We start from the raw sequence: 15,815 nt of genomic DNA, 5'->3' as shown, positions 1-15,815 counted from the left end.
AAGAAATACACTTAATTAAATGCTTATAGTTAATTAAAATATATATACTTAAAGATGCCGCTGCAGCCTCAACTATAAACATGACTTCAGAACAGCTTTAATGTACAAATATTTCAATTACAACTGAGTGGCCTTAGGATCAGTGCCAATTATGATTTTGATGAGTAAGCCAGACTGGCTTAATTTTGACCCATGCAATGGCAAAGCATTAAACTTTACTGCTTAAATTGTTAAATGTATCACCACTAGGTTTGGGAATTTTTTCCTGCATTCTTCACTACATGTTTCAGACTCCCTGTATTCACAGGCTTTAAGCCTTCTCACAGGTCCCTAGTGGAATAGCATTCACAGACTGAATTAACACACTGGAGTGTTGAAGGTAGTGGCTGTTCTATTAGAATGTTTGACTGTTCTACATGTTACCTCGCATCAACTGTGATGTATTGGATGACAGAGAGAGGGATACACGTCTCCTCTAGACTACATGGATAATGACTACTGACATATGAAAACTATTCTAATGATGTGGATGGATTGGTATCAATTATTTATTTAACAAACATTTTCTCAATCACACCATGCATGCACACATTTAGAAAATCATTAAAACACCAAAGGCAAAGACAGTGATTAAGTAATTGAGTTGGGGTGGCTGACAGCTAAGGACAAAGACTGACTACAATATTCTATAATTACAAAACTATACTACTAAATTACTTTACACTGTATAAATTCACAAGTATAAAGTTCACACTAATGGTATGCTACCTGTGATCACTAGTATGATGATCACACTTCTGAAGTATGTATGTACACCATACTAGGGAGCATACACCATTAGTATGCACTTTACGAACTTCATATTTCTGAATTATTTTACAGTGTATAGATTAGAAGGGGGTAGGGTGCATGCAGTTTGTTTCTACATGTGGACAGCAAAAATGACAAGTACGTATATACGTGTTGCATCATTCATTCAAGGCCAATCAAGGGTAATGAAGTCATGCACAGTCTCGGTAGCCTGTACAGGGGGTGGTTAGAGTTTTTTGTAGAGGACTATGAATCTATGATGAATAAGTTTAAGATGATGACCTAAATGGCCACGAGGAATTTTAAATTTGTGTTGTCTATAATACAGAAAGTAAACCAGTTAGTTCATTATATTGAATGGTACATAAGAGGGAATAGATGGAGTTGGAACAGCCAACCATATACAGAATGCATACATATTGAGTAGTTGTAGTTAGTCAACTGACAACTGTACAGTGTTAAATATAAGTTAGGCACTAGAGCAAATGTTGTGATTTTATCCTTGTTGTGTAGCTATCCTATATGGGCTAGTTGTGACATGTACATGTACTCTGAATGTTCTATTAAAATAATATTAATTCACTACCAGTAATTAACTTGTAATTAGCTATAGTAACGATGGTTTCACCTAGCACAATTTCTGCAATTGATTAGCCACACACCCTTCATTTACTAACTTTATAGTTCGTGCTGCACAGATCTGCAACATGTCACAGTGCATCTGTGATATGCAATTGTCCTTGGACTCACACAACAGGCTTTGCTTTCTGTTGTGTAGCTACTTGAAATACCCCTGTGTGATGATAGATAATTTCAACATACAATGGTGTATCAGATACTCAGTATACAACAAATATCAGAAACTTAGTATATTTTTTGGATACTTGGTATGCAATAAAAGTCAGCATAAAACATCAGCTGCATTACATACACGAGTTGTTGCAGAAATGTACTTCATGTATCATGTATAAATCTTATGCAGTTGTCAGTAAAGTTAGGTTTTTTTGGAAGTGAAAATGAGTTTCCTATTCAAACACTAGCTGGTAAAAACGTGACTGCTTTATTAGAGTGTTCTGTCAATATGTATAGTATGTACACGTTGAGCTGGATGCTGGATCAAAACACTGCTTGACCCACCAAAAACATTTCAAAATCTTTTTGTTCAAATGTCTGACACAATATTTACGACCAATCAAAATTTTCACCATGGGAAAGCCATAAAATTACAGTGGCCATTGCGGCCCTTTTCACTTGTAATAGAACCAACCTGCGCATGCCTGTTGATGACACCTTCGCTGTCACCACTGCACTTATCATCTGGTTGGCTTAAGGGTGCTCTGTACAGTTTGTACAAGGCTTCCCAAGACATAGTTTGTTTTGCACTAAAAGAAATATTATGGTCACTTAATTAGTCTGTGACGTGTTGATGCATTTCAGTACCTGTAAATTAGGTATCCCATAGCAACAAGCGTATTCATCTTGCTATTCTACACCCTCTCCCTTAAATACTCCGTCATTTTTAATCCAATAGACATGAAAGTTTCACACAAGCCACTTTAGTAATTTTGCCAAAGAAGAGCATTTTCCATTTTGAAATAGCAAATTCAGATGATGAATAACGTGGAAGTAAAGAAAAGGATTTCTGGGAGTGTCAACCCAAAAGATAAATATGTGATGAATGAGAAGCTAAAAGACAAAAATAAAAACACATAATGGTTTGTGCTGTTTAGCATAGTGTATCATAAAAGTATCAAGGCTCTTGTGTGTAAACTGTAGGACTAGTTCTAGCATAAAGGAAAAAACTGTAACTCATGTTCTAAAGCAAATTTAGCAGTTGGGTTTGGGTTAAACTGTGTACTGGTGTTAGCTTATATCCAGTAAAAAAGTACAGAACATTTGCAAGTTATAGAACAAATTAAATTTCATGGAAAGCCATATAAGCGAACTGTACAGAGCCCCCTTAAATGTACTTTGTTGAAACCCTCTCCACTTTCAATTTTTATAGCTGTTTTTCAGGATCCGGCTCAACTTGTACATACTATAGTTTTCTTTTGCTTGTCATGTAACTATACAATTACAAGAGTGAACTCATCATGACTAGTATGGCCATTCATAAGGGAACCAAACTGTCCACCTTAAAATCATAAATGTGTTCAGCACTCCAGTCATGAATCACTAAAAACTATGTGGCCATCCACCAATGAGATTTTGCATTAATCCTGAAAGACAAAACATGAACAACATATGTGGCTAATACTGATAATTGATCCAATGTTTATACTTACATTGAATTTCATATTACACAATCTATTTCTGTCTTAATTTTACGAATCACAAGTAGCTATAAATTTTCAACCATGATGATGACTTATGGGACTTCATATGCAGCCACAGCTTATAGTATAGCTGGTTACTTTATAACTTGTGTCTTAGAGTAAGAATTTTGATTGTATTTAACTTCTTTGGTATAATTATGTGAAGCTGTAATGTCGTATGTTAACTTTTAAAGCTGGCCAGTTGTAGCTACTATTAATATCAACAATTATCGGTAGCTACATAAAAGCTTGGTCAATAAACAGATTTCTAATGCTTTACTAATTTATGAATGCTTTATTAGAATAAGATACTCATTAATTAGGACGTCAGTTTTAGGCATGTGTGCATGGTCAGTTATGCCAGAATATATAGATAGACAAGACCTCCCATAGGGCAAAGGTATGTGATATATGTGTGTGTGTGGTTCAAGTAAAATCCAAGTATTATTGCTATCTTGTTTTTAAAATACAATTACAAAATTTAGTCCATGATGAATGTCATGCCAATTTTTTTTGTTGATAAACTCTGTGCATGGTGAAGTCATAACGATGATGCCATAATGATGACATTATAATGCAAATTTTAAGCTCAGATTTGTTTTAATAACATTAAGATTTTACTTGTACCACTCACATGTATATCAGACAAGGGTCAAGCCTTAAGCACTTTTAAAATGTGAATAATTGTTCTATCAGGTGTACCTGCAGAACAATTATTCAGTGTAGCAGGGAAAGTGTTTAGGTCTGAGAGAAGATGAAACTTTTACTGATTGATGTTCGTTTGTTGTAACATTATATATGTTGTTTGCTAATAAAGTAATTATATCAAGCACTTTTATAGTGCTCTACTTTGTAGTTGAAGCATTTACTAAATTGCAGCATTTGTGCTTGTGTTTGTACTTAAACAGTTTTACAGGTGCTTTAAAAGTGCTTCAAGCCCTTGACCTAAGTGCTTTACACATTATATACTGGTAATTCAGATCTGATGATTAATTATATTTTTGCTGAGAAAAATAGCAGCTATGTTGTTTGAATAGGTACTGACTTTACACCACTGAGCAAATATCTACAGCAAGGGAATTAGTGCAAATACAGTGTGCCTGGTGCCTACAAAACTGTCAGTTACAAAAACTACAAAACTGAATGATTAAATATGCAGCTCAGTCCTAAGATTATATGAAAATATTAATTGAGATTTGCAACGAATGCTGAGTTTTTTAGAGTCCTCAAAAGTTGGAATATGTTTCCAGACGGTCCATGGTCTCCTTGAGAGTTTTGTGGATAAATTCATATTGAGCCTGCAGGTTAAGAATAAAATGCAGCACATGATACACATGGCGATATCTTACTGTATTCTCCACCATTCCTGGACGCTGGCCACGCATGGTCTTGATGGCATAGAGCACATCAGCCATGTGTTCAGTCTTGAACCGATCATGACACAGCATCAGAGCACAGAACGTTCCAGTACGTCCCAAACCGTCACTATATAATGAAGACAAAACAGATGCAATTATAGCAATGTTGGAGAAACAGAGCATGTTTGTCCCCCTCCTAAAGTTGAGTAGTTGAACATTCTTCCTGACAATTCCTCTTACTAGGAAACTCTCAGTATTTATCTGTTAGGTGACACTATACTAGCCTTTAGTACTGTTGTGATTAATGATGGCTATTCAGTTAGGAATCCATCTAATGAAATTCACAGATCAGTTTGCCCTGACCAATTTCTACTTTCTGTATTGGAACCTTATTATACTAAGACTGGCCACTTCAATGATATACTCTAATTGAGCAGTCACCTAAACTATACAAGGAATACATGTGGTGAAATCTCTTGAATTTGACACCGCTCTAATTCAATAATCTGACATTGCTCACTTTATCAATAAGACTTTCATTATGTAACAACATCTTTACATAATCAACATTTCCCCAACCAACGAGTTTTGAAATTACAAAGGATTAGCTATGTATGTCATCAGAAAGTACCTGCAGTGGACAGTGATGGGTCCATTCTTGCTCTTACGTTGTACAGTCTCCACTATCTCAACCATATCCATGATGGAGGAAGCCTCTGATGGACAGGAGTGGTCTGGCCAGCACAAGTACTGGAATTGGTTAATGGTCCGAGGAGTTGAGTCCTAAGAGGTGTAATCAGATGTAGTGCATGCTTTGTGGGTAGGTGTATTGTATCATTGCAAGTGATTATCAAGAGTACTCACTTTAGATGATGTGTTCTTCACTTGCATGACGCGTCGTGCAAAATACTTGTCAGATTTTGAATCATTAGTTGTCTCAATAACAAATGGTCCAAATTGTAGGGTTTCTCCTTTGTTAGGCCAATACTTCACAGATGTCTCCTATACACATACAATATATAACACTAACACATGTGATCTCAGCTGTACGCACCTTTCCATTCTCCTCCAACAAGCTCAACATGACAATTGCGTGAGAACTTCTCTCCCACACCATACTCCAAAAATCAATCACAGTTGAATTTAGTGGTCCTTCAGTAGCTAAAAATGCTTTACGATGACGATATCCCTAGTATAGAAAATATGTATTGGTGCAGCTACAAGTTACACACTCACATCAATGTAGCTAGCACAGATATAGTCAGAGGCATATCCAGCAGTGGTGATGTAAACACGTGAATTGTCCGCTGCAAATATTGTGGTTTTGAAATTGTTCTCAGTAACTTGTATACTACTTACGTGCCAAACGCTTTATTGATCGGTTCTTGTGCCTATTCTCAGGAAGATTGGCACAAATGTACTGGAAATCTGACTCTTTAGGACTGGCTGCTTGTAGTTTCTAAAATACAATTAATGGACAACACTGACAAATATCTGACTGCTCTATTAGAGTGACCAGTTACCCTGAACTGAGACTCATATCCTGACAGCTTGGTACCAGGGTTCACCTTAGCCAACTCCTCTAACCTCAACTTTGCACTCTTAGCAGGAGCTGCAATAGAGTTATCTCCACACATGATGGACTCCATCAGAGCATCAAATATAAACACATATTGAGCCTGCACGAACAGTACATATAGAGGATGACATTGTTGTATAATTTGTTACCAGTGTCTGAACAGTAAAGCTCCTCCTAAACCTCAGCTTGTGTACAGTGTTGTACACATCCACAATTGCCTCATGTTTGATACGTTGCAGCTCCACATCAATAGTAATGAATGTCCCAGTCCGTCCTACCCCAGCACTACAATATCATGACATACAATACTCAGAGAGATGATCACAGGTAGTACCTGCAGTGAATAACAAGGGGGCTACCACGTTTACGTTTGTGATGTTTATTAACCCTCTTCTGAAATGACAGAAGTGCTGTGGGATATTTGGGCACACCATGATCTGGCCAGACTGTAAAGTGAAAATGTTGAACTTCAAGGTTGACAGATTTTGCCTCAGAACTAGCCTCAATCTAAGAAACAGATCAGATATTGTACCAATATTACCTTTTAAAGTTGAATTTACCATTTTCACAGCCAGTGTTCTGATGGTGTATTCAGCTAGTATCTCTTCCTGTATCAATGTCACTGAAATGTTCCCATAAGTACAGGAATTATTCACATCAGCTGGCCAGTACTGCTGACATTTCGGCTGTAATAATAGAGTAACACAATCACTCCATATAAGGATAAAATACACATCTGTTATAATACAACATTTATTAGACAGTTATTATATGGTTATGTATACTATTACAGAAGCCATTTCAGTCCTGACCAGGTACTTTATTGTGTGTAGGTAGTTTGTAGTTCAGACCATATAAGGACACATTATATGCATGTGGTAGAACACTTTACTTTTCCCTCCTCTGTGAGGTTAGTAACCATGACAATGGCAGTCACATTCTGTTCCCATATCATCCTCCAAAACTCAGCAGTAGTGGAGGCCATGGGACCTTGACAAGCTATGTAAGCCTTCCTCTCATTATAACCCTGTGGAGGGTGATGAACACAGATTATTAACATCAATGTGTAGAATCACTTACATCAATAAAAGAAGCATTAATGTAGTCAGTTCCAGCAATTTTGTCTTGTAAGGTTAACGGCACTCTTACATGATCATCTGGAGTTAAAAAATGAATAATGCAGCCAATTTTTGTCATTTGTGACTGAATTTGTGAAAAAGGGGTCTTCCACACACATTCAATTCTATAAAGTTGGAAGACCATAACATCAAGAAACATAAATATTCTTAAGTTATGTTGGTGCACTGGTAAAGCTATTGATTTCATATTGAGTAAAACTATTGATCAAATTTTAAGTCAATAGCTTGACTCAATATGAAGTTATGAATTGTCAAAGATGGTAAATTGAATGTGTATGGAAGACGCCGATTTTATGCTCACAGGGTAGGATATTCTTGTAACGATTCTTCATCACATTGATTTCTAATTTTGCTCCATTAAAGGAGAAATCATTTTGCACCACAAGTGAGTCATAATCAGTAGTAAACTGTTGGTTCATTGATGAGTGTAACATGGCAAGATGCTCAGCAAAGTTTTCCACTTTAATCGGCTTGTATCTATTAGCTAAAACAAGAGAACAAACACATTACACACAACACAGCACAACACATTACACACAACACATACTAGTGACTTACAAGGTACATATTGTGGATTAAGGACCAACAGTTTAATGGTTTCACTGGTTGACCCCTCATCACTAGTGGCAGTTACAGTGTAGGTTCCCTGGTCACTGTGAGTGGTACTGTGCATGTATAGTGAGCCATTCTGTAGTAGTGGGTCATTGACTGGTAATCCATTCTTAGTCCAACTGATCTCTGGTGGAGGATTACCACGTGCCTCAATATACAGTGTGGTTGGTTGTCCAACTGACGTCTTCACTTCTTGTTCTCTGATATTAACAACTGGTACTGGGGATAAATGATACATACAAGGATTTGTAATGTTTTGTATCATTATAATGTAATTGTGTAGCTAGATGTTATTGTGTGTATGTATGCAGTGTAGTGACTAGTACCACTGACATAAGTGTTGTAGTTAAAATTAAAGTGATGTAAGCTCTGTGATGTCACTCCCTTTCCATAATTAGTATGAACTCTTGCTTTAATAAAAGCAGCAGTATTTACCTAAGGGCAAACTCCATGTCAGTGATTCAGACCACAACACAGTTACACTTGTGAATCATGGCCAATACTCAGTGAATAATGATATTGGTATAAACTGGAGTGACTACTCCAATAGAACAGTCATTCATAGATGGATGGTTGTGTATCTTGACTTTAGCTGCAAGTGTTCTGTGTGCCAAGTGCATGGGTATGAATGTAACTGTATACTGTATTACTATGACACTATAAACTTTTAGGGACAAAATCAGGGATTGTTATATCCATCAAAATATTTATTCTCCATATGAACAGTGGACATATAAGTACCATCTCTTACAAGTATGATATGCTTGTTGTGTTCTTACATGATTTAGTCTCAACTGGTCCTAGCATTCCCTTTTCAGAACTCTTCTCCTGAAGTGCAATATCTTCTTTAGTAGGGTTTACTGCTGCTAATATTGGAGCTTGTTTCTTGTTATATTTCTTCCTATACCACCTGTGAGTAGTATATAGTCATCACCATGACAACATCACATACAGGTGATCACTTACAGTAGTACAATGATGACAATGATGATGGCTATTATGATGATGATCAGGACAACAACAACTCCTATTATAGCAGCACCTCCTCCTCCTGAACCGCCTCCATCACCAGAGGGTGAGACAGGAAGTGCTGCATAATATTAACAACATACAGTGAGCAATGATGCACATATAATGTCATAACAGAGGAATTGTGATTTTATTAACTGCAAAAGAAGTTCATGAAACAATTAAGAATGCAATGCAACGCACACAGCAATACAGTTTACCAATTCCACTTGGTACATGCACAACAAAAGCATGTAATACACACTATGATATACCAACAGTTAATTTGCAATGAACTAACCAATCGGTTCAGACAGGCCACTTGATGTGTACCTGGGATTCTGTAACATACTCAAATTACATCACACAATTTAAACCAAACATCATGTACTTACTGAAGCATTATGATTGTTAGCATATGCTCTAAAAAAAGTGTAGTATGTACATTGTCTATCAAGTGGAGCATTGTAATATTCCTTATCACCAACTCTACTGATGCCCTCATTTCCTAATACTAGCATCTTCTCCCCTAGGTCTCCATTCAAAATAGCTGCCACATACATTATAGATGACTTGTCACCAACAATGCCACCATAACTGGCGAGGGCACCAGAACTACCAAGGTCACCATAACTGACAAGATCACTGTCTGGTACTTGAGATGGTGTAGTCTCATTATTTGTTGTTACAACAACAGACAAATGACTACAGTGGAGACGATATAAACACTGTGATACAAACTTTATGTCATAAATACCTGATTGTTCTATAAGAAATATCAAGGTTAGGAAGTTGAATTTCTGAGGTGAAGTATGACTTGTTAACACTACGTGGTTCAACAAGCATTTCGATCTTGGAGTTTCTTATATCTGCAACTATCAGAACAAATGCATTACAAAACCATACATTTACATTACATACTATGTCAACTAACTTTCAATTATAACTGTTGTGTTTGTATACATTATATTGGATGACTGATTGTTGTACACTCCACAAGAATAGTGGCCACTATGCTGATCAGGGCTCAGTTCATCTATGACTAGTTGAGAAGTGCTGACATCAAGCATTTTGCTTTTTATTCCAGTAGAATCATTCTGCTTAGTGCCATCTTTAAACCACTCAAAAGTTATATTGTTGGGTGATTGAGGATCATTAGTTGCAGCACAGTTCAAAGTAAACATGTTATCAGTAATACCATAATAAGTTGTATTAAGTGGTTGAAGTGTCGGTGGATCTGCATGTAAGAAAATGTGTAACTTGGACAAAATTCTTATGACTGATATTCCTATGCCTCCTAAATTATGTTTCTTATCAACTAAACACTGATATTCCTCTATCTCTATGTTTTCCATTACAAAAATTGTTGTGCTACTATAATAATGCCCTATTGTGTGGTGATAATAGAAATTCGAAAGTGCTTCATATAACTGCACCATGCAGTGACACCCTGTGAAGGTTTTCTTATGCACTAGTCATAAGTATGACAGTAGAAGATAGCTGAGTCTCCATATCAACATTGTTTACTTATCTAATTTAGAAGTCGTACGTAGTTTATAGACCCATCACTTGTACATAACATGCTGACTAGAAAGTAGTGATGTCAATATTGGTGGATAAGTTATTTGTGTGCATAATGCATAGATAGCTATATCTGTAGTTATATAAACAGTATGCATATAATAATAGGTATCACATGAAAGTGGCTTAGGTATACTTCCAACATTCATTTGGTTATCTATTTATGTAAAGAGTAACAGAGTCTTATCTGTTTTTCAAATAGTCATAGTTCTTATCTAGTTTTCAAATAAAATATCACTTTTACTCACTACTCAATAATTGCAAGTTGAATATTCATACTGATCATTAGTATGAAACACAGTTAAGTTGTGATTGTCAAAGGCTAACCATAGCCCAAAGTATATACGTATGTTGTGCTAGTTGAGCAAGTGCTGAGTAGAAATCACTTATTTCTTCTCTAGCTGGCTCTATAGATATCAGATTGCAGGTTCAGTTACTACAATAGTTACCAATTCTTAAACTACCGTAGGCAAAGAAATTTTCATGTAAAAATATTGTCGTTTCAGAAATTTTCAAGTAAAAATATTTTTGTGGGTGCAGACAGGAGCTCATCGAGTCCGTAGGACGAGGGAGCATGTAACTCTGTAAATGGCGAAATTCAAACATGGCATCGCAATTTATTAATAGTAATTTAAACAGTAACCGTATAAGGTAAACACATACCGCGCATGCTCGCTAAACCTATTACTACTGGCACAATACTGTAGTCTTCTTGCTCCAGCAGTGAGTGATGAAACTTGATCCCTTCAGTATTTACTGCAGATACTCTGTGCTGCCGCCGTGGACTGATAGCCGGCCCACTTACATTACGTGGTAAGCAAGAATGTTTCCTAGCAGTCTCCAAAAATCTTGTCACTATTTCACTCCGTTAGTTAAGCCCTTTCCTCGACGTTTCCTTCCTTGCCATCTCTTTCTTTCACGAATTAATCCAGGCACTGCATATTTGTGGCATGATTATTACGTAATTCTTTACCCTACAATACAACTTTTACTATATAAGGAATATACTATGTTAAGAACTGTCCGCCATGTTTGAATTTTGCTGTTCACGTTGTGAGTATGCGGAGTTACATGCTCCCTTGTCCTATGGACTCGATGAGCTCCTGGTGCAGACAACCTACAAAAATATTTTTACTCGAACTTTTAGTACTGCATCTCAAAAAGTTATCTTTCTTTGGTTTATTTGTAGATACACTTTCAGTGATGTACCTGGCCTGCAGGCCGTGTAGCTGGAAAATTGATGGCCTCCAATCAGATTGCGAAGAACAGGGTGTGGCACCAGAATTAATTACTTGCTGACCAAGGGACTCAAGCTGACTCAGACGCGAAGAGGCAAGCTGCGTGTGGCGATGCGATGTTAACTATATACTTTAATACTATATACACCTTTAAAGAATGCATTATAAGCACAAGAACTATTCTAATACTATGCTTACTTTAATAACTTTGTAGCTGGATCGTAGCTGTATAATTGAGGCAACAAAATTTCCAGATAAAAAATTTTCGCTAAAAATTTTTTCGTGGTCTCAGACTAACCGCGAAAATATTTTTACCACAAAAATTTCTCTGCCTACGGTAGTTCCAATTAATTCTGTGGTATTGCAAAAACTGAGTATAAAGCCAGCTACAACTGAAAGAGAACAAATGATTAAGTACAAAACATCAGTCTAGAAACCACCAAAATGACAGATGTAGGAAGCCGAAGTGACCCACAGCCACAATAACTAATATGTATAAATGAGGTAGGTAAAAACAATGGACAACGGACCCAGGGACCTATGAGGATTCAACTATTCTTGGAATTTTATACACTTCACAATATTCTATACTTGTACTAGGTACCTCTGCAAGTAGTCTTGCATGACCAATCCACTTTTCCCCTGTAATGGTATCTCACATGATGTTTAAACCAATTAGAAATTACAAGTGCCTCTAAAAAGGTGTCTGAAGCTGACTGCATTTATAGGCCACTTGCCTGCTGCACAATGAGCATACTAGTTTCTTGTCACCTAGCTACTAAAGTTTAGAAACATTGAATATTCAGGGAAATAGCAATTACTAGCAAAGTATCCAGCAGCTTGACAACTAGACTTCATACATCATGGTGTATTTGCACAGTGTTTCTAAACTTCAGTAGCTAGGAGACAAAATAGACTAGTATGCTTATTGTACATCAGGCAAGCGGCCTATAAATGCAGTCAGCTTCAGACACTTTTTAGAGATGTTTATAATTTCACGGTGATGGGGAAAAAGCAGATTGGTCACGCCTAGTAAAAGTACAGAAGATTGCTAAATATACAAAATTCCAAGAAGAGTTGAATCTACATGGGTCCCCGGGTCCTCTAGTCCACTGTTTATACCTGTCTGTATAAATGAACATTGACAAGTTTTAAGGTAGTAATTTACTGTTATGACTGTGTCTTGGCATTCATAATCATTCTATGCCTATTAAAATATGCATTAATATATACGTACTCCATGACATTGAAATACTTGCCAGGCTCTTGAGCTCCATGGATACACATGGTAAGATTACATTAGCATAGCCTAGGTTGTAGTGCCTGGTGTTAAATTATAAATATAGAATAACCATCTCCTAGCTAATTACAATATAAGTACAGGGTAATCCTTGATGTGACTGTTGCCCACAATTGCTGTTTGGTAGGTAATGATAAAAAGATACACTAAGGTTATTCATATTAACATATGCACAATAACCACATTACACTACTTTTATAAGTGTTTTATTATATTAACAATGCCAGAGGTGTGAGATCACTTGACAATCAAATTGCTCAACATTCACAAAAGATTTGCGCACTTCTTTCTTGCAAGCATAATAATATTTTTGTTCACTTGTCAAGTTGTGTTTGCATATAAACTTTACATGTCATTTGAGCAATTCTAAACAAAAGTGTGTGTGTCACTGATTGCAGCATTGCAATTAAGCAGTATTGTAGACACACATTTGTATGTAGTAACTGGTAAACAAGTTGCTGATGAGCTACTAAAAACCAGGCACCCGCAGTTAATGCTATCCCCTGCCATGAAGATTTATTATTTTAAAACTATGATGTTATTTGATTCCAAGTAAGCCAATTTGTTTTATTATCAATGCAAGCAGCATTTAATTATTCTATGTATCATATAGTACTGTATAGTAGGGAGTCAGGACCACAAAGGAGTAGGCGTGGCCCACGAAATAATATCACTCAAAAACCAGCCTTAATTTTCTCAGATGACGATGAGGCAGTATTGGTTAGGTAAAACTAAGCCCAAATAAGCTTTCGGATTGGCCCGAAACACTTTCAATAAGTTGTACAGAATGTAAAAAAAAAATATTTAATGGAATTTTCTACTGACTGACTGAGTAACTGACTGAGTAATTGACTGATATCTTCAGACAAGCGTAACTCAATAATGGCTAAGGCTATGGGTTTGATTTTTCCACTGTTTGATGACGCTTTGGCCAGAGAGGTGCCTTTTGGCATACCGCAGTACATACAAAGCTTTCTTCATGGACTTACCAGTGTCCTCCTTTGTGTCCCATTCATCTTTGCTGACAGCAAAAAGTGTCGATTTGGCAGTAGCACGTGATGGCTTCCCTTCGAAATGGAAACCGTCTGTATTTTTCATAGTGGCTACTCTGATTGCAGAGGTGCTTCGAACAGTTCTTGATTCGTACTGCTGTGTAATGGGTTGAACATAGCCGACAACAGAGCGTAATGGATACTTCACTTTTCAGATGATAATTAATATAACTGGGGTGTGCGGCACCATTTCTTTCTTTCGGTATGCATGGATTGCAGAGGTGCTTTTCTTGATCCGAAATGCTGTGTAACGGGTTGAACATAGCTGACAACGAAGCGTAATGGATACTTCACTTTTCAGATGATAATTGGGGCACATGGTACCATTGTGCGTGGGTTCACCAAGTCATAATAATTATTTACAGTTAACAAACAAGTACACAGAAAATTTTGGAATTTTCAACTAGAGTAGGGACCATAGCACATCAATATGCACAGTAGGGATATAACACTTCTTATTGTTTTACTGTGATTTAATATCATGCACTACTTCAGCTTATTCAGTACTTTTTATTGATGTGCTATGGTCCCTATACTCTAGTTGAAAATTCCAAAATTTGCTGTGTACTTGCTTTGTTATTTAATTACCTCATAATTCATTAATTTCCAACATTTCGTTTCTAAGGAAGTATCACTTCAATAAACTGCTTTAAGCTACAAACAATTAACTGTTTTATAGTTTGTCTACGGTGGTTTTTTACAAAAATTGTCTTGATAAAACCTTGAATCCGCTCTTCATTTCTTACGCATGCCAAGTGGAACATGCCCACTTTCCACTCGAAGGGATACACAATTTCTGGTAGCCTATATACAAGGCCCGTGCTGTCATCTTTCGGTCAATACAAGAAAGTTATTCACATTATTTAGAAACCAGTTTCATGTCTGCTTCGAACTGGTATGAAACTCAGAGTGTACCTGTCTGTAAGTTTACTCACACTGGATACTATTGACATAAAGCTTCATTGCCACAGAAGTGCAGGTGTTGACAGGCATACAAACGTACATATGACAACAATTTTAAGAAATCAGGTGTGCACACACAGCCAGCCTGTAGCCAGCTGTGGGTGTGTGTCTGGTTTAAAAATTATCAAACAATACAACAAGACTCTGAGCAATGTACTGAGATGTTTATTTACTTTTACATGTAACAACCATGAAAACATGGATACTCAGTCTCTAAATGCTAAATATACATAAATATTGACAACACCAATTCCATTTGGCAATCATGACTTCAAAATGCCAATACATAATACAACCTTACCAAACACAGTAACTAGTGCCACTTGAGATGTGTCATTATATCTCATCCCATCCATTCCTCCATTGGCAGTCACACAATAATACTCATCCTCATCTTCTTCTCTTACTGGTGATATAGTCAAATTTCGTGTATCAACTATTGCAGCTCTTTCGGATATCGTCCCATTAACTCTCCTCCACTGGTAACTGATAGGATCACTACCTGTTGCCTCACATGATAGAGTGACAGATGATGAATTGATGAATACAACTACTGACTGAGGATGTGTTGTGATATTTGTAGGAGCTACAAAATAGATGTCAAACTTTATTATTTGCTGTTTTGTGCAATCATTAATTTGGTATTACTCATGGTCTATTAGTTGGGAGGGAGTCACTGTTTGTTCATAGGCTGCATCCACCATTTGCTGCTAATCATTATTTTTTCTACTAATTACACTCCCATCCATGTTGAAATTTTAGTCACAAACACACAATTATTGATGCCTCTATTTATAGTGATTATACTTTAAATGTTGTAGGTCATTTGTGTAATATGTGTGATGTGCAATATGTGTGAT

At 36.6% G+C, this 15,815-nt stretch overlaps 1 protein-coding gene across 1 annotated transcript; it reads right to left on the bottom strand.

Annotated features, from left to right (window-relative positions):
- Positions 1–4,106: 4,106 nt before the first annotated feature.
- On the bottom strand, positions 4,107–15,450 carry LOC136265546 (receptor-type tyrosine-protein phosphatase epsilon-like). The gene is made up of 22 exons (XM_066060420.1): positions 15,257–15,450; positions 9,756–10,058; positions 9,579–9,696; positions 9,217–9,526; positions 9,123–9,162; positions 8,780–8,903; positions 8,593–8,723; positions 7,760–8,032; positions 7,503–7,685; positions 7,143–7,219; positions 6,955–7,089; positions 6,623–6,748; positions 6,397–6,569; positions 6,212–6,347; positions 6,007–6,162; positions 5,843–5,942; positions 5,720–5,790; positions 5,538–5,672; positions 5,348–5,485; positions 5,115–5,266; positions 4,475–4,610; positions 4,107–4,423 (listed from the first exon to the last, which is right to left on the bottom strand). Exons 1-22 carry the CDS (start codon positions 15,309–15,311, stop codon positions 4,352–4,354), a joined length of 3,144 nt encoding a protein of 1,047 aa, XP_065916492.1. The 5' UTR covers positions 15,312–15,450; the 3' UTR covers positions 4,107–4,351.
- Between the last annotated feature and the right edge of the window lie 365 nt (positions 15,451–15,815).

The sequence above is a fragment of the Dysidea avara genome, chromosome 9 (assembly GCF_963678975.1).
Source record: "Dysidea avara chromosome 9, odDysAvar1.4, whole genome shotgun sequence".
NCBI lineage: Eukaryota > Metazoa > Porifera > Demospongiae > Dictyoceratida > Dysideidae > Dysidea > Dysidea avara.
This window is presented reverse-complemented; position numbering and strand designations above follow the sequence as displayed.

Bases quoted from the DNA above. Each gene is read 5' to 3' on its own strand.
- LOC136265546 (XM_066060420.1), bottom strand. From the start codon at position 15,311: ATGGATGGGATGAGATATAATGACACATCTCAAGTGGCACTAGTTACT. The intron at 7,686-7,759 runs GTAAGTCACTAG...CTCTTGTTTTAG, and splicing joins TAATCCACAATATGTACCTT to CTAATAGATACAAGCCGATT. The intron at 5,486-5,537 runs GTGCGTACAGCT...GTATGTGTATAG, and splicing joins TGTTGGAGGAGAATGGAAAG to GAGACATCTGTGAAGTATTG.